The sequence below is a fragment of the Neodiprion virginianus genome, chromosome 3 (genome assembly GCF_021901495.1).
Source record: "Neodiprion virginianus isolate iyNeoVirg1 chromosome 3, iyNeoVirg1.1, whole genome shotgun sequence".
NCBI classification, from domain to species: Eukaryota; Metazoa; Arthropoda; class Insecta; order Hymenoptera; family Diprionidae; genus Neodiprion; species Neodiprion virginianus.
Genome location: NC_060879.1, coordinates 23,849,014 through 23,868,868, shown reverse-complemented (window position 1 = coordinate 23,868,868; position 19,855 = coordinate 23,849,014). Strand labels below are relative to the sequence as shown.

Here is a 19,855-nt window from a genome sequence, read left to right as displayed (position 1 = left end):
CTAGCCGAATTCCTCAGTCTGGAAACAACCGCGCAGCAGAGCGGACGTGTGAGAATCGCGCTCAGCAGATTTCGAGTACAGGGTTCTCTACCTCCTGGATCCTGCGCTCTGGGTTCGCTTCCTGGTGCTACTCGAGTTTCAGGACAAGCGCTCCGTAGTTTCTGCGCTCCAGGTCCGCTACCTGGTGAAACTCGACTTCAGGGACAAGTGCTCCGTAGTTTCGGCGCTCCAGGCCCGCTACCTGGTGAAACTCGACTTTGGGGCAAGAGGTGGACGAGGAGGAGAAGGAGGAAGAGGACGAGGAAGACGAGGATTTCTGCACAGTGAGTATAACATTTTTATAAAATTTGATAGCAATTGTAATTATATTTTAGCTAAAATTTTTTAAACTTGTGTTTACAATAAATTACTTAAATTCATTTTTCGCGCAAGCCCAAATTCAGTAGCTATTCAATGCGCTAATAAACGTCCTATTTTTTTTTACAATTTTCTCATAATCTTCTTGGTAAAATGTGTTAACAAAAAAATAATATTAATCCCTACACAATAGTTTTGATGTGTTCTAATGCTGAAAATATTTATTAGTTACCACCGCTAACCATCTCGGGTTAGCGGTGGTCGTTGGAGGTGGACTTGGAGGAGGACGAGGAAGACGGGGAGAACAAGGTGGACGAGGAGGACAAGGATTTGTGCTCGGTGAGTTTGACATTTTGATAATATTTAATGGCAGTTGTACTTATATTGTATTTAAAATTTTTGAAACTTGTCATATTTACAATAAATTATTTCAATTCATTTTTCGTGCAAGCAAAAATTCAGTAGCTATCATTGTGCTAATAAATTTCATATAATATTTTATAATTTTCTCAATCTTCTTGGTGAAATGTGTCAATAAGAAAATTATATTAATCTTTACACAATATTTTTGATGTGTTCTAATACTAAAAATATTTATTAGTATTCGAGGTATAACCCGAGATGGTTAGCGGTGGTCGTTCAAGGTGGCTGGGGGTTGTTTCGGGTGATCGAGGTGGACGAGGAGGAGAACGAGGAAGACGAGGCGAACAAGGTAGATGAGGATGACGAGGATTTGTGCACCGTGAGTATAACATTCTGAAGTATTGAATAGAGTAGGAGTAGGAGTAGGAATAGGAGTAGAATCAGGAGTAGGAGTAGGAGTAGAATCAGGAATAGGAGTGGGAGTCGGAGTCGCAGTCGGAGTAGGAGTAGCAGTAGGAGTAGGATCAGAAGTAGGAGTAGGAGTAGGATCAGGAGTAGGAGTAGGAGTGGGAGTAGGAGTGGGAGTGGGAGGACCCCCTATTCTACCGTACTCTACCCTACTCTATACCCTACCATACACTACCCTACTCAGGTCTGTCTCGACGCTTGCTGTTTTTAAACGCGATCTATATCAGCGTCTCTTCCGGACAGAAGAGACTCGCTCTTGATGGCGACTCGTTATCTAGTCTTCTCCACCTCCTGTTTCCCACGTTTCTATGTTGCTGCTTTCTTGGCTTTATTCTGCTTTCTTTTCTTTTCCTTTCTTTTTCGCTTTTTTTCTGACATTGTTTTCGCCGTCTTACTCTGTTCTATTCTCCGTTCTAATTTTTGATCCCTAGATCTTAAATAGTAACATAGAACTAGACTAAGGTTTTAGAATTAGGCATTTGTTTATTTTTAATTTTGCAATAATGTTTTCCAATATTGTCATGGAAAAGATGAAAAATAAACCATTAAACCATGAAACCCCTTTGCATTTTTGGCAAAAATATTCGCGATTCTGAAAAGTGCTGGAATAAATTCTTTCATGCACTATTCCGACTTAATTTTGAGAGAGAAATCGATTGGGCACAGTCCTAATACGCTGCGATCGACGCACCAAAAGTTACAGCCAAAAAACAACACCTGTGATTATATGAATCCTTACGTAATGTTTTTGATGTGTTCTTATACTGAAAATATTTATTGCTATTCCAGGTACAACCCGAGGTAGTTATCGGTGGTTGTTCGAGGTGGTTGGCGATTGTTGGAGGTGGTCGGAGGTGGACGAGGAGGAGGACGAACTGAACTGAGTCTCAAAGCCCTGTTGACATAAAAGCAGCTATTCGATAGAAATTATAGTTTATAGTTTACACAGCCCATTGCATGATATTTCATTATAAATACATATGTTTCAATGTATTTAGGAATAATTTTCACATATACAGAGGTCATGTGCAAATAATAAATGGATTGATTCGACCGCATTTTGATGTATTCATTAGAGCTTTAACAATAAATTTAAGCTTTGTTACTTCTTTTATTTTATTATGGATAATCAAAAACATTTCCGACTATTCGTGCTGTGGAAGCATGGGGATTAAGCCAAATGTAGCAAAAGATTAGAAACAGTGTATGTAGAGTACGGGTACTTTTCTGATAATGCAAATAGAATAGAATACCACGCCTTGCGAATTAGCTTTCCAGACAGAGATGAATGATGAATTTTAAGGACTGCATTATCGTTGTTGAATACTCTATGCCTCATGGGAAAAGAAAATCTGTAACGATAAAATTATGCACCGGATCATCGTCGACTTTAACATTTGAAATGTCCTACCATTTTCGAATACCTCCTACCTCCCCCTGCCACCTCCCACCATCAATGGCCACTTTCGACCATCCCCTATCACCTTCTGCCAGCGCCGACCACCTCCCACCATTTCCGAACACCTCCAACCGTCCTATTTACCTATATTACTAGATTAGCTATGATATGAAAAGAGAAGAATTATTCATTTCGAAATGGGATTCTATTCGACGCGCGCTCGATGTATTCCATAACATTAGTATTCATAATTATTTCAACAACTTTTCATTTGCTCTCTCGATCTTGAATTTTCATAAGCATAGAATCGAAACGTTGTTTTAGCTGGTCGTAAGTGAAGTATCTGCGTTGGGTAGAGGAGCAGAATTGTTTTTCGAAAAGTATTCGGATGGAAAAAAATTCAGAGTAACTGTAATACATCACGGATGCGCTAATTTTGAACGAGATGAAATGGATGCTTCGTATATGAGACGGTATTTAACGCTGCGTAGTGGTTTAAAGACCTAGAAAGGTGATAGGGAGAGAGAGAACGACGCTTCTCAACACTTCGAGTGTATTTTAACACACATTTGAAAGATACGAGCGAAATTTTTCATCATCCAACTGTCGCAGAACGGCAGCGTTATTAGCCGACCCGTTCACTGAAGGATATATCTTCAGTCAACGGCTGACCATCGAAGGGCCTGGCCGCTTGAGTCTGGATCGGCAGGAGAGATGAGGTGTGTATTTCTTGTATGAAATGTGAAAGCTAAAATCATTATACATCATATCATATCATCATACATCATACATCGTACATCATACATCGTACATCATACATCATCATACATAGTATCAAAGTTCGAAACCATAGTTTGGATGTCGGATGTTCAGAAAGTGACGTCACCAATTCAAAATCAGCTAGCCGAATTCCTCAGTCGGGAAACAACCGCGCAGTAGAGCGGACGTATCAGAGTCGCGCTCCGCAAATTTCGAGTACCGGGTTCTCAATCTCCCGGATCCCGCGCTTCGGGTCCGCTACGATTTCGAGTACCGGGTTCTCAACCTCCCGGATCCCGCGCTTCGGGTCCGCTACGCGGTGAAACTCGACTTCCAGGATAAGCGCTCCGTGGTTTCTGGTTCATGTTTACAATAAATTATTTCAATTCGTTTTTCGCGCAACCCCAAATTCGGTAGCTGACAGTCCGCTAATAAAATTTCTCGACTTCCAGGATAAGCGCTCCGTGGCTCCTCGTTCATGTTTACAATAAATTATTTCAATTCGTTTTTCGCGCAACCCCAAATTCGGTAGCTGTCAGTCCGCTAATAAAATTTCTCGACTTCCAGGATAAGCGCTCCGTGGCTCCTCGTTCATGTTTACAATAAATTATTTCAATTCGTTTTTCGCGCAACCCCAAATTCGGTAGCTGACAGTCCGCTAATAAAATTTCTCGACTTCCAGGATAAGCGCTCCGTGGCTCCTCGTTCATGTTTACAATAAATTATTTCAATTCGTTTTTCGCGCAACCCCAAATTCGGTAGCTGTCAGTCCGCTAATGAAATTTCTCGACTTCCAGGATAAGCGCTCCGTGGCTCCTCGTTCATGTTTACAATAAATTATTTCAATTCGTTTTTCGCGCAACCCCAAATTCGGTAGCTGACAGTCCGCTAATAAAATTTCTCGACTTCCAGGATAAGCGCTCCGTGGCTCCTCGTTCATGTTTACAATAAATTATTTCAATTCGTTTTTCGCGCAACCCCAAATTCGGTAGCTGTCAGTCCGCTAATAAAATTTCTCGACTTCCAGGATAAGCGCTCCGTGGCTCCTCGTTCATGTTTACAATAAATTATTTCAATTCGTTTTTCGCGCAACCCCAAATTCGGTAGCTGTCAGTCCGCTAATAAAATTTCTCGACTTCCAGGATAAGCGCTCCGTGGCTCCTCGTTCATGTTTACAATAAATTATTTCAATTCGTTTTTCGCGCAACCCCAAATTCGGTAGCTGTCAGTCCGCTAATAAAATTTCTCGACTTCCAGGATAAGCGCTCCGTGGCTCCTCGTTCATGTTTACAATAAATTATTTCAATTCGTTTTTCGCGCAACCCCAAATTCGGTAGCTGACAGTCCGCTAATAAAATTTCTCGACTTCCAGGATAAGCGCTCCGTGGCTCCTCGTTCATGTTTACAATAAATTATTTCAATTCGTTTTTCGCGCAACCCCAAATTCGGTAGCTGTCAGTCCGCTAATAAAATTTCTCGACTTCCAGGATAAGCGCTCCGTGGCTCCTCGTTCATGTTTACAATAAATTATTTCAATTCGTTTTTCGCGCAACCCCAAATTCGGTAGCTGACAGTCCGCTAATAAAATTTCTCGACTTCCAGGATAAGCGCTCCGTGGCTCCTCGTTCATGTTTACAATAAATTATTTCAATTCGTTTTTCGCGCAACCCCAAATTCGGTAGCTGTCAGTCCGCTAATGAAATTTCTCGACTTCCAGGATAAGCGCTCCGTGGCTCCTCGTTCATGTTTACAATAAATTATTTCAATTCGTTTTTCGCGCAACCCCAAATTCGGTAGCTGACAGTCCGCTAATAAAATTTCTCGACTTCCAGGATAAGCGCTCCGTGGCTCCTCGTTCATGTTTACAATAAATTATTTCAATTCGTTTTTCGCGCAACCCCAAATTCGGTAGCTGTCAGTCCGCTAATAAAATTTCTCGACTTCCAGGATAAGCGCTCCGTGGCTCCTCGTTCATGTTTACAATAAATTATTTCAATTCGTTTTTCGCGCAACCCCAAATTCGGTAGCTGTCAGTCCGCTAATAAAATTTCTCGACTTCCAGGATAAGCGCTCCGTGGCTCCTCGTTCATGTTTACAATAAATTATTTCAATTCGTTTTTCGCGCAACCCCAAATTCGGTAGCTGTCAGTCCGCTAATAAAATTTCTCGACTTCCAGGATAAGCGCTCCGTGGCTCCTCGTTCATGTTTACAATAAATTATTTCAATTCGTTTTTCGCGCAACCCCAAATTCGGTAGCTGTCAGTCCGCTAATAAAATTTCTCGACTTCCAGGATAAGCGCTCCGTGGCTCCTCGTTCATGTTTACAATAAATTATTTCAATTCGTTTTTCGCGCAACCCCAAATTCGGTAGCTGTCAGTCCGCTAATAAAATTTCTCGACTTCCAGGATAAGCGCTCCGTGGCTCCTCGTTCATGTTTACAATAAATTATTTCAATTCGTTTTTCGCGCAACCCCAAATTCGGTAGCTGTCAGTCCGCTAATAAAATTTCTCGACTTCCAGGATAAGCGCTCCGTGGCTCCTCGTTCATGTTTACAATAAATTATTTCAATTCGTTTTTCGCGCAACCCCAAATTCGGTAGCTGTCAGTCCGCTGATAAAATTTCTCGACTTCCAGAATAAGCGCTCCGTGGCTCCTCGTTCATGTTTACAATAAATTATTTCAATTCGTTTTTCGCGCAACCCCAAATTCGGTAGCTGTCAGTCCGCTAATAAAATTTCTCGACTTCCAGGATAAGCGCTCCGTGGCTCCTCGTTCATGTTTACAATAAATTATTTCAATTCGTTTTTCGCGCAACCCCAAATTCGGTAGCTGTCAGTCCGCTCATATATTTATTAATATTCGAGGTATAACTCGAGGTGGTTGAAGGTGGTCGGAGGTGGACGAGGACGAGGACGAGGAGGACGAGGATTTGTGCTGGGTGAGTAAAACACTTTTATAATATTTGATGGCAATTGTAATTATATTTCATCTGAAATATTACAAACTTGTCACGTTTACAATAAATTATTTCAATTCATTTTTCGGGCAAGCACATATTCAGTAGCTGTGAATAATCTTATACAATTTATTATATTATTAATTAATTAATTGATATTCTTATAATATTTAATGGCAATTGTAATTATATTTCATCTGAAATATTACAAACTTGTCACGTTTACAATAAATTATTTCAATTCATTTTTCGTGCAAGCACATATTCAGTAGCTGTGAATAATCTTATACAATTTATTATATTATTAATTAATTGATTAATTACATCAATCCTTACACAATATTTTTGATGTGTTCCTATACTAAAAATATTAATTACTATTTCAGGTATTACCCGGGGTGGTCGGAGGTGGACAAGGAGAAGGACGAGCTGGACGAGGAGGAGGACCAGGTGGACGAGGAGGACGACGAGGTGGACGAGGAGGAGGCGGGGTGGGTCGTGGGAGAGGACCTCTCCTCTCCTTAGAGGAGGGGAGGGGGAGGGGCAGAGAAGGGGGAGAGGTGGGCGGGGAGGGGGAAGGGAAGGGAAGGGAAGGGAAGGGGGGTGTCGGGGTGGGGCGGGAGGGGGGGGAGGAGGGCGGGTGGGCGGGAGGGTGGGAGGGAGGGCGGGCGGGAGGGCGGGAGGGCGGGTGGGAGGGAGGGGGGTGGGAGGTGGGAGGGAGGGAGGGAGGGCGGGCGCGAGAGGGGGGGGGGGGTGTACTGCTCTATCAACTCTAACAGGCTCGCATCGACATCCGTCCTCCACTCTCTCCCTCCCTCCCGCCCGCCCTCCCTCCCTCCCACCCGCCCTCCCTCCCTCCCTCCCTCCCTTCCTCCCTCCCTCCCACCCTCCCTCCCGCCTTCCCCTCCCGCCCCACGCCTCCCCCTTCCCTTCCCCCTCCCCGCCCACCTCCCCCCCCTCCCTGCCCCACCCCCTCCCCTCCTCTGAGGAGAGGAGAGGTCCTCTCCCACGACCCACCCCGCCTGCTCCTCGTCCACCTCGTCCTCCTCCTCGTCCACCTGGTCCTCCTCCTCGTCCAGCTCGTCCTCCTCCTCGTCCACCTCCGACCACCCCGGGTAATACCTGGAATAGTAATGAATATTTTTAGTATAGGAACACATCAAAAATATTGTGTAAGGATTAATGTAATTAATTAATTAATTAATAATATAATAAATTGTGTAAGATTATTCATAGCTACTGAATATGTGCTTGCACGAAAAATGAATTGAAATAATTTATTGTAAACGTGACAAGTTTGTAATATTTCAGATGAAATATAATTACAATTGCCATCAAATATTATAAAAGTGTTTTACTCACCCAGCACAAATCCTCGTCCTCCTCCTCGTCCACCTTCGACCACCTTCAACCACCTCGAGTTATACCTCGAATACTAATAAATATATTAGCGGACTGACAGCTACCGAATTTGGGGTTGCGCGAAAAACGAATTGAAATAATTTATTGTAAACATGAACGAGGAGCCACGGAGCGCTTATCCTGGAAGTCGAGAAATTTTGTTAGCGGACTGTCAGCTACCGAATTTGGGGTTGCGCGAAAAACGAATTGAAATAATTTATTGTAAACATGAACGAGGAGCCACGGAGCGCTTATCCTGGAAGTCGAGAAATTTTATTAGCGGACTGACAGCTACCGAATTTGGGGTTGCGCGAAAAACGAATTGAAATAATTTATTGTAAACATGAACGAGGAGCCACGGAGCGCTTATCCTGGAAGTCGAGAAATTTTATTAGCGGACTGACAGCTACCGAATTTGGGGTTGCGCGAAAAACGAATTGAAATAATTTATTGTAAACATGAACGAGGAGCCACGGAGCGCTTATCCTGGAAGTCGAGAAATTTTATTAGCGGACTGACAGCTACCGAATTTGGGGTTGCGCGAAAAACGAATTGAAATAATTTATTGTAAACATGAACGAGGAGCCACGGAGCGCTTATCCTGGAAGTCGAGAAATTTTATTAGCGGACTGACAGCTACCGAATTTGGGGTTGCGCGAAAAACGAATTGAAATAATTTATTGTAAACATGAACGAGGAGCCACGGAGCGCTTATCCTGGAAGTCGAGAAATTTTATTAGCGGACTGTCAGCTACCGAATTTGGGGTTGCGCGAAAAACGAATTGAAATAATTTATTGTAAACATGAACCAGAAACCACGGAGCGCTTATCCTGGAAGTCGAGTTTCACCGCGTAGCGGACCCGAAGCGCGGGATCCGGGAGGTTGAGAACCCGGTACTCGAAATCGTAGCGGACCCGAAGCGCGGGATCCGGGAGATTGAGAACCCGGTACTCGAAATTTGCGGAGCGCGACTCTGATACGTCCGCTCTACTGCGCGGTTGTTTCCCGACTGAGGAATTCGGCTAGCTGATTTTGAATTGGTGACGTCACTTTCTGAACATCCGACATCCAAACTATGGTTTCGAACTTTGATACTATGTATGATGATGTATGATGTACGATGTATGATGTACGATGTATGATGTATGATGATATGATATGATGTATAATGATTTTAGCTTTCACATTTCATACAAGAAATACACACCTCATCTCTCCTGCCGATCCAGACTCAAGCGGCCAGGCCCTTCGATGGTCAGCCGTTGACTGAAGATATATCCTTCAGTGAACGGGTCGGCTAATAACGCTGCCGTTCTGCGACAGTTGGATGATGAAAAATTTCGCTCGTATCTTTCAAATGTGTGTTAAAATACACTCGAAGTGTTGAGAAGCGTCGTTCTCTCTCTCCCTATCACCTTTCTAGGTCTTTAAACCACTACGCAGCGTTAAATACCGTCTCATATACGAAGCATCCATTTCATCTCGTTCAAAATTAGCGCATCCGTGATGTATTACAGTTACTCTGAATTTTTTTCCATCCGAATACTTTTCGAAAAACAATTCTGCTCCTCTACCCAACGCAGATACTTCACTTACGACCAGCTAAAACAACGTTTCGATTCTATGCTTATGAAAATTCAAGATCGAGAGAGCAAATGAAAAGTTGTTGAAATAATTATGAATACTAATGTTATGGAATACATCGAGCGCGCGTCGAATAGAATCCCATTTCGAAATGAATAATTCTTCTCTTTTCATATCATAGCTAATCTAGTAATATAGGTAAATAGGACGGTTGGAGGTGTTCGGAAATGGTGGGAGGTGGTCGGCGCTGGCAGAAGGTGATAGGGGATGGTCGAAAGTGGCCATTGATGGTGGGAGGTGGCAGGGGGAGGTAGGAGGTATTCGAAAATGGTAGGACATTTCAAATGTTAAAGTCGACGATGATCCGGTGCATAATTTTATCGTTACAGATTTTCTTTTCCCATGAGGCATAGAGTATTCAACAACGATAATGCAGTCCTTAAAATTCATCATTCATCTCTGTCTGGAAAGCTAATTCGCAAGGCGTGGTATTCTATTCTATTTGCATTATCAGAAAAGTACCCGTACTCTACATACACTGTTTCTAATCTTTTGCTACATTTGGCTTAATCCCCATGCTTCCACAGCACGAATAGTCGGAAATGTTTTTGATTATCCATAATAAAATAAAAGAAGTAACAAAGCTTAAATTTATTGTTAAAGCTCTAATGAATACATCAAAATGCGGTCGAATCAATCCATTTATTATTTGCACATGACCTCTGTATATGTGAAAATTATTCCTAAATACATTGAAACATATGTATTTATAATGAAATATCATGCAATGGGCTGTGTAAACTATAAACTATAATTTCTATCGAATAGCTGCTTTTATGTCAACAGGGCTTTGAGACTCAGTTCAGTTCGTCCTCCTCCTCGTCCACCTCCGACCACCTCCAACAATCGCCAACCACCTCGAACAACCACCGATAACTACCTCGGGTTGTACCTGGAATAGCAATAAATATTTTCAGTATAAGAACACATCAAAAATATCATGTAAGAATTAATATAATTAATTAATTAATCAATAATATAATAAATTTTATTAACGCATTTATAGATACCGAATTGTAGCTTGCGCAAAAGATGAATTGAAATAATTTATTGAAAACATGACATGTTTCAAAAATTTTAGATAAAATATGATTACAAATGCCACTAAGTATTACAAAAATATTAAACTCACCGAGCACAAATCCTCGTTCTCCTTCTCGTCCACCTCCGACCACTTCCAACGACCACCGATAACCACCTCGGGTTATACCTCGAATACTAATAAATATTTTCAGGTCTGCGGGATCGGCGTTGTGTTTGGGTCATCAATCCAAGACTGGAAGTAGGAAGGCGACATTGTTATAGTAAAATCATCAAATTTATATAATCTTTATTTATTTGAATAAAATCAATTATTATTTTAATGATGATAATCGAAATTTATGACATTATTTTGTTAATGATATTATTACTATATTATGAATTTTGTGATTATGATGATGCCATGGAATACTGTATATTAGTACGATTAGTATATGTCCTGTAGGTGCATTTCGGAACTAGCTGGCAGAGGTACCCACAAACTCGGCAGCACAAAAGACGTAACAGATGGTCGACAGTACTGGGAGCTAATTTTCCATGGAGCCTAGTAATTTCCGAACGCGCCTTATACATACATAGCTGTGCGGTTGGCAGCCTCTACTTCAAGTTCCGAAATGGCGGGTAAATGGTTTGGGAATAGCAAGAGTGAATAGTGGTTGGTTGCACGTATTGTGTTGCGGGACGAAAAATGTTTTGTGTATACTGTGTGAATAATGAGATGTTGTTCAGAGCCACTTGATTGTGAAATTCTGCTCTTTTAAATTAATCCTTGCCTGAGAATATTTAACTTTCTCTAAGTTATCGAGTCGATATTGTCAAAAGCCATGGGTATTTTGGGATTATCTAAATTGATCGCAGACGTCGCACCGTCGGCTGTAAAGGAAAAAGATATAAAGCACTATTTCGGTACGTAATATTAATATTAATATCAATAACAAAGTTCACCCCGTTCCAGAAATATATTTTCAATTTACTTTGAATCCACTTGTTATACTCATACAATATTTTCTTTTAACCCTCACGAGGCGTACTATTGCGGCTTCCCGATTCACAATCAGTAAGCACATGTGTCTTTAATCATTTATATATTACGATTTAAATAATCTATTTCAACTTTTTTTTTACAATTTAAAGATCAGACTGTGTAGAAAGAGATAGTGTTAACGGAATGATTATACAAAAAGAGTATTCTTGATATAACAAAGAACGAAAACGAATTCATTAAAGTTTGTCAAAATATAACTTCACCCCTGGGTATCTCTGCGCCTCTTGAGGGTTAAAATTAGTTTTGGTCTATCATATACAGCTCTTGATATCAACATCAATTTGTCGAATGGTTCAAGTTGCAAGTGTCATTTTGCCTATTAGTTGTATACTTTTGCAGGTCGTAAGATTGCCATTGATGCATCAATGTGTCTTTATCAGTTTCTCATTGCGGTGCGCAGCGAAGGGGCCCAGCTTACATCTATTGATGGCGAAACTACAAGGTATACCAGAAGTGTTGGTTTCTAATTTTCCTTCACAAAGATAGCGGTTTTGTTAATGGGAAATTTGATGATTTAATTTAATATTGAACCAGGATTTTATCATAATTTATGTATGAATTTTTGTATTTAGATTTCATTTACCAATGTCTTTTTTTAAACCATATCTACTTGCACTACTCCATATTTGTTTCAGCTTTTCATTTTATTACTTATATTTATGAAAACCTCTCTCGTTCCATGTCTTTTTCCATGATTCTTACCAGGTAATAGATACCGGCAATTTGACTCGTGAATCATATCTACTTTGTGGTTTTGGACATAAGATACAACTTTTTATGAAAAAACCCTATTGACGTCATAAAAAAGGCCAAACTTATTTGAATTACAGTCACAAATTCTAGACCCGCAACTTTTTGTTGAAGCAGATTTTTGTAATTATTATCAACACAACAGTTGCAACGATGTCTTTATTGGGAGTATCGTGATTTAAATTAATATTGCAAGATGAAAATTCAGTTTATTAGCTAATGTTCGTAGCTGACAAAAATTTAAATCGTATATTAATTATTAAAGTATTTTTTAATTTGTGCATGTAGTCCGACAATATTTAATTAAATCATTTAAATGATATTTACAGTCACTTGATGGGTATATTCTACAGAACGTTGCGCTTTATAGAACAGGGTATAAAGCCTGTTTATGTATTTGATGGTAAACCACCAAACTTGAAAGGTGGGGAATTGGCAAAACGTGCGGAGAAGAGAGATGAGGCGCAGAAAGCCTTAGAAGTTGCTGAAGCAGCTGGTAATCTAAATAGATTCCATCCTTTGACATTTTCTGTGCTTTAAAAAATGATTTATTGGGATATTAGGCCGCCATAGCTTATGTCATTTATCTTGTCAAATAGGAAATACTGAGGATATTCAAAAATTCAACAGAAGGCTAGTTAAAGTTACGAAGCAACATGCCGAAGATTCTAAACAACTCTTAAAGCTGATGGGTGTTCCATATATTGATGTAAGATTCTCATACATATAGCAATCTCAGAAATCATTCAATTTTTAAGAGAGGTTTGGCGACTTTTATACTTTTCAACAGTCATGTAAAGTACAGTTACTATGAGTATCAGGATGGTTTTTAAAGATTTTCACGTTTCTAGTAGTATAAGTGGTGTGGTACAAAAAATTCCATACCACCTATTACAGAAAATTATGACGAATTCATACAGAATGTAACATTTAGTTTTTGTTTGTTGAAGCAGAATTTAGGTGGAACAGTAAGAATTACCTCAACAAACTTGGTATTTTCTTTGCATTTGGCACTAGACAGAAACAAACATATGTGTATATTACAGTGGTTCACCATGTAAAAAAATTTTTTTCTCAATGCAGCTTCTTCGTAAAGCGGTTGTTTATGATCAAAAACATATTCCCTGGAAAGTTGAGCTCAATTGGATAAGATTTAAAGGTCCTGCTTTCGAGTTTTAGTTTTTACATTGAAATAATGCGTAAATTTTTCGTCTATATTTTCACGCAAAATCGACAGTGAGTTAAGTTCAGCATTTTTTGTACATGTTATTTCAATGTAAAACCGAAAACTCGAAAGCGGAACCTCTACATCTTATCCGATCGAGTTAAAATCTGCAAGGGATTTATTTTTCATCGTAAACAACGGTTTTCAAACGAAGCAGTACTGAAAAAAATTTTTTTAGGTGAACCACACTAATGTGTATTTGTCTTCAACTTTTAAAAGTAATAATCAAACTGATACAGGCTCCATGTGAAGCTGAGGCTCAGTGTACTGCTCTGGTTAAATCTGGAAAAGTTTTTGCGACAGCAACAGAGGATATGGATGCATTGACATTTGGATGTAATGTACTACTTCGACGTATGACATTTAGTGAGGCCAGAAAAATGCCTATACAAGAGATTCATTATGATAAAGTATTGGAAGGTCTGGAATTGAATAAGGACGAGGTAAATACAAGGCTGATATGAAAAGAATAATTTGAAAATTCGATTCTTCCAATGACACAGTTTTCTATGAAGAGCTATCAAAAATGTCGCTAGCATCAATGATTGGTACTTACTGTTGTGTATACGGCAATATGTTTTATTCCAACCTGACAATTCTATTTCAAATGTTATTTACAGTTTATTGATCTATGCATAATGTTGGGCTGTGATTATACTGACAGCATTAGAGGTATTGGGCCAAAGCGAGCTATGGAGCTAATTAAAACGCACAGATCTCTTGAAAAGATTTTGGAAAATTTAGATACCAATAAGTATCCTGTACCGACTGATTGGAACTATAAACAAGCCAGAATATTATTTCAAGAACCTGAAGTTATGGATCCAAATAATATTGAGGCATGTAGTGGTACTTATATTTTGCAATAATCTTCAGATAACTATGCGAAGGAAAAATTATAAACCAGTTTTGGGCTCCAAAGAATTTTCAAGTTCTTCTCTTCTTGATTAAAACTTGTTTGTTTTGCAGCTGAAGTGGTCAGATCCAGATGAGGAAGGCTTGGTTAATTTCTTGTGTGGTGATAAGCAATTTAATGAAGATAGAGTTAGAAATGGTTCGAAAAAGTTGTTGAAAGCTCGTGGTACTTCAACCCAGGGTCGGCTCGATTCGTTCTTCAAAGTGTTGCCCAGTACAACTCCAGTCAAGCGTAAGGTAAGGCATTGATCTGTTGAGTATCTATTGGATATTCATAACACAGTAAAACCACGTTAGTGTCAACAACTATTCCATCATCCTTGTTTTGACAAATCTGCTTTCCTACTGTGACTGATTAGATCTGTGGAAAATGACAATTCAGCAGCACAGCACATGGCACATTACTATAGTGAACTTGTAATCATTTGTGATAGGAAAAAATATACGGGAACTTGTTGTCGATTTTACTGCTCAACTTTAACTTGACTTCCACACTGTTCAAATTTTGGGTGGGTGCAGAAAAAAACTCTCGAATATCTCTGATTTCATACACAAGAAAAGATACACACCTAGTGTTAAAAATGATATAGGTACAAGTAAAAGCAGATAACATTTTTATTGAGCTTGGAATTTCATGTATCAAGTCAACATTATAATAAGTTTGTATAATTTCAAAAAATTTTATCTTAATTTCGTAACTTTAGTTAAATTTTGTTGATAAATAAAGATAAGTCATTTTTATTAGATGTTTGATGATTCGTCCCTGTCATGTTTGACAAGGAACTATTAACTGCATTAACATTTTCCCCTGGGAGTTGCCACTAAAGAGGTTTTACTGCCTTGCCTTATTTAGGAATCTAACACTCAGATTTACCACGACATATTTATTAATTCATTTTTTGTTTAACACAACAGGCCGATGACAAAAAGACACCAGCGAAAAAAGGCAAACCTGCTGGACGAGGTAAATTTCGAGGCAAAGCCAAATAAATGGAAAGTTATCTCAAAATTTTGTCATGCAACTCAGGAGTATAAATTCCTCTGTTAAGAGGTCTGCCCTGGGTCTGTCGATTTTTACAACAAAGTAATTCAAGTAAAATTTCGAATTATAATTATTCCAAGTAACAAATTTTTCTAATATGCAAATGATCCGTTAGATATGAATTACTAGCTGAATTGAATTCATTCTTTTATTATGAATTCTTTACTTTTACTGTTGGCCATTTATGTCTTGCCAAACAATGTCAATAAGTCTGCAACAATAACTTCGATTAAGTAAAATTACAACAATTTTCAATCAACAAATCTGCAGTTATAACTTCAATTATATAAAAATTCATCCATTTTCAAATTAAACATTATGTATATATATTTTGTTTGCACAAAAGTTCAAATAATTAACAGTTTATAATTTGTTAAGGCAACTCATGATTAGTTCTTAAACTTTCCTTCATATCTAGTTATATGTATATATATTTGATAATAAAACATGCTATAAACATTTACAAACTTAACTTTGTATTACAGCTCCCCATTCTTATACCCTGAATTTTAGGGGCCATTTTATGTAAATATGGGGTTAATTTGAGCTGGTTACGAGTGGAGTCTATCGCAATTTTGAAGTTACGTGGAAGACACACTCGCAAATTTCCAGTGATAATTGGCCAGACTGAAACTGTGCTTTTCAGCGTCAACGTCAATTCTTGGTAATTAAAATATTACCTGAATTCTCTGGTGTCCAACTATAAATGTCTGGTTTGGCAATTCATTAAAATATTTGTATTATCAAGGTGTGCAATAGTTGTAACACCATTACTGAATCACCAAGCCATGAATTAGTATATCCTGTAAATAATACAAGCGTCAGTGAAATCTAATTATAGTGCTGCCGACAGCATTCGGATTCAATGCTTCGTGTAAGGCTTGTTCAATGTTGTGTGGTGCATAAGCTTTATGAACAACAGCCTGTAGTTGATCTGCATCAACGAGTTGACGCAATGCATCCAGATTGGCAGTGTTTATTTTTGAACCATCGTTCCATTGGTTTGGTTTCAAACCAAATAAGTACTGTAATCATACAGTAAAAAGTTATGTCAGTCTACACTTGTAATAATATTTTGATTTTATTCATTGTCAATACTATCAAATTACACGAAATATTATGCATTGTGAGAGCAAAATATATTACAAATAAAATACATACTCGTATTAACAGTTTGATTCTGACATATCCGGAAAATATGCTTCCAAAAACAAATCCTAACGTATCGGATGTCAAATGTTCTGGTACTGTGGATACGTAAGAACCATGCGGTAGTAAATGATTTCTCAGTATACAGTCTTTAATTTGTTGACCACCGGTGTAAAAGATGGCGTCGAATCTGCAATAATGGATTCAAAATGAAGAACTGAGTAAAGGATTAATTTTTTCTTGATTTCACTCGCGTCTTTCAGCCAAACCTGGAAACAAATCACTCTTTGAATAGAGATTGATCGAAACACATTGGCGTTTTCTTTCTCTCAAAAAATTATTAACGTATTATATTTTTTTGGAATCACCATGTCTGAAAGAAGACATATTTACTCACTTATCTTGTAGTTCTAATTCTTTTTCTATATTCGATTCGTTGAAGGGAATAACTTCGTCCGCTCCCAGAGCTTTAGCAACAGGTATTGCTTGCTGTTTACAAGCTGCAACAACATAACCACCCCAAAGTTTAGTTAGCTGAATTAAAATACAGCCAACTGGGGTAGTCCCACCATACACAAGAATTCTGTGGAAATGTTTATATCGATTACAACAATACAGCAAGTTACTTCACATTCAGTAGTTGTCTGGTAGTTTTTATTTATATAATATTGCAGATCTGTTATTAACATTTATGCATCTTTAGCGTCAATTTTAAAATTCAACAATGGCTTGATTCAGTTTGTTACTAAATCTTTGAAGAATGACCTTTTTCCTCGAGCATTGCCTTCTGCGATCACAGATTCATTAACAATGGCATCCCATGCCAAACATCCACTGTACGGTAAGCTGGCTGCTGCATCAAAGTTTACAAGTTTTGGCCTTCTGGCTACTACGGTTTCTGAAACTACCAAATATTCTGCCATGGTACCTTGTGCCCATGAAGGAACGGCCAGATACACCTCATCACCAATGTCAAAATCTATGACACTTGGACCAATATCAACCACTATTCCGGCACAATCTCTTCCTATTATCACTGGCAAATCTCTCTGTTTCTGCAACAGAGTAACGAGATAAACAATGGTCTTTTTGTGATTTTGTAATGAGTTTGTAAATACGTATTTGTTGAAAAATGCAGATCAGTGTTAATTGCTGGAATATTTACACCAGAGTTAAGAAGCTGTCTGTACGTCCTTGCGTAGCCAGAACATATTTTTGCATCTACGACATTCACAGATGCAGATTTTACTTGGATTAATAAATCGTCAGGTTTTTGAATGGCTGGCATTTCCACGTCGTCTATTGTAGTGACACCCTGTTGAACCATAAGAATTTATGAAACATTGTAAAACCAAAAGTATATACAGGGTTGGAAGATTTCACTTTCTGACTTACCAGACTCCAACATCGTTTTATAATAATTACGTATTAGTGTAAGAAACGTGTGATAAAATGAAAACTCCGATATGTAACAATGTACCACCATTTACACATGCTTGACCTACTTTATTTTTTTACTAGTGGAAACATAAACTATAAGTTCGATCACTTTTCTTTCTTTTAAACCAGAACATCTGGCACCATTAGATACCAAAAGTACACTGGTAACATGCCAAATGATACTTATAATACAAACCTCAATACCAATGTAATGATGACATATAATGGCTTTCATGTGGTGCATGTGCTGTGGTGGGTGGTGACAATTTAAGCCAGTGCTAAATCCTATAAGACTTCCGGCAGTTAAACCAATAACACAAAAGGCTAGCTCTCGTCTTGACACTGAAATATAAGCAAACCTGCATTAAAGAAACTGTAACTAGAATACAAAAGTGTAGGTTTATTTATTACTATTCATTATCTGAATGCAAAACAAAAATTTTAAGAGCATATGAAATTAGGGCAAAAAATAAAAATGGGTTGGTAGATAAGTCATTTCAGAGGGCACTTTTTAGGAATAACTAGCTTTGAATCATCCCATCGTTCTTGCATCCAGATAATCATTGTTAATTTTGCAAAATAAGTTTTTGTCACTAGTTTCAGAGGTCTGAAACATCGCTAGCATTCACGTGTATCAATATCCATTCTCTACAGTTGGAGGGAAGAAATTTAGGTAGACAATAACATGCGAGTGGTAAGTTGAATTTCAATTGTGATTATATGCAAAGGAGAGATCAGAGTGAGATTGCATTGAACTAAATTGAGAAGCATACGGTCCATGAGTGCATCGTACTTCAAGGATGCAGGTTTTCAGGACCAGGTTCAGTAATGGAAGAGTTGGATAATGCACACCTGGAAGAATACCTCCAGCAGTAAACAAGTTGGCTACTTGTTGATAAAATTCACGCGGGTTGAATTGCAGTGAATAATACTGAAACTGGAGTTGTTCCCATCCAGCGTGAGCCCAGGTCAACAGTTGTTGGCCAACATCTTTTAGTCGTTGGCCATATTCTCCCTGGTAAAATTCCTGCAGAAGTTGTTGAAGCTGCGTTATCCATCTGGCCAACACTTGCTGTCCCTGCTGTGCTATCACTGATGCTTGAACCTGAAAAAATAAGATTTCATGGAAATATAACAATTTCTTTTCTGTTGGAAGAATGTTTCACGAGAGTTTTTTATGTAAGAGACATAGAAAAATGTTTTTCAATGTGAAGAAGAAGTTTATGAAATCAAGTTTTTGCTTGTTTAGGATTGGAATTTATTCTAAAGGAATGTATTTGTATACCTCTGCTTGGAAAGTTATAAATAAATATGACTTGATTGAAATCTGTAACTTGTACAGTTTCTTTTACTATATTATTGGAATTATGGCAGGTTACATTTGTGACTGGATGATCAAAAGAAAATTAGAAAAACTATGAATGATAGTTTGCGGGCAAAAATGATGGGAAGATATGTAAAATATTATTGTATGCGTTTGTAATTTTTAACGTTTTAAATGAATGATCAATGAAAATTCGAACGGAACAAATACCTGTAACGTCTCGAGTTGATTGGATATTCGAAAACGAATTTCGTCCATTGTTAATATTAAGTAAAATTCTGATTTTAATTCAAAACATTGTCGAGATCAAGAATCACGTTTGAAGCTGAGAGAGGCTCAAGCCAGAAAATAACCAGCCAGAGATACGGCACACAAGTGATATAAATAACTGATTAACACATTGCATGCATCTCAAAAATAGATGCAAAGGATATTTTTTGGGGCTATCGTGTTTTGAATCAACTGCTCGACCCGACGATTTTATCCTTATAATTGTGCGATGACGAACATCGGATACAAATTTCCTTAAATTTAATTCATTTTCGTATTTCCAAGGCAACAGGTTATGGTAAA

General features: G+C 38.4%; 2 protein-coding genes and 1 long non-coding RNA gene across 7 annotated transcripts; 2 read left to right on the top strand and 1 right to left on the bottom strand.

Annotated features, from left to right (window-relative positions):
* LOC124299837 (uncharacterized) lies at positions 1–2,037 on the top strand. 2 transcript variants are annotated; one of them, XR_006907081.1, is made up of 4 exons: positions 1–323; positions 586–696; positions 959–1,099; positions 1,978–2,037. It is a non-coding gene; the product is annotated as an uncharacterized LOC124299837 (long non-coding RNA). The 2 variants fall into 2 exon arrangements; XR_006907080.1 differs by lacking the exon at positions 1–323 and having other exon boundaries at positions 557–696.
* An 8,966-nt stretch (positions 2,038–11,003) lies between these two features.
* On the top strand, positions 11,004–15,377 carry LOC124300355 (flap endonuclease 1). Its single transcript, XM_046754336.1, has 8 exons — positions 11,004–11,298; positions 11,777–11,879; positions 12,517–12,683; positions 12,787–12,896; positions 13,652–13,855; positions 14,033–14,251; positions 14,382–14,564; positions 15,243–15,377. Exons 1-8 carry the CDS (start codon positions 11,217–11,219, stop codon positions 15,315–15,317), a joined length of 1,143 nt encoding a protein of 380 aa, XP_046610292.1. The 5' UTR covers positions 11,004–11,216; the 3' UTR covers positions 15,318–15,377.
* LOC124300354 (reticulon-4-interacting protein 1 homolog, mitochondrial-like) lies at positions 14,925–19,855 on the bottom strand. Of its 4 annotated transcripts, XM_046754334.1 has the most exons (9): positions 19,493–19,855; positions 18,811–19,063; positions 18,155–18,300; positions 17,684–17,833; positions 17,447–17,573; positions 17,284–17,371; positions 16,916–17,101; positions 16,531–16,708; positions 14,925–16,394 (listed from the first exon to the last, which is right to left on the bottom strand). In XM_046754334.1, the coding sequence occupies exons 1-9, from the start codon at positions 19,538–19,540 to the stop codon at positions 16,191–16,193; spliced, it is 1,380 nt and encodes a 459-aa protein (XP_046610290.1). In that variant the 5' UTR covers positions 19,541–19,855; the 3' UTR covers positions 14,925–16,190. The 4 variants fall into 4 exon arrangements, with proteins under 4 accessions (XP_046610290.1, XP_046610287.1, XP_046610288.1 ...); XM_046754331.1 differs by having other exon boundaries at positions 17,284–17,573; XM_046754332.1 differs by having other exon boundaries at positions 17,284–17,567.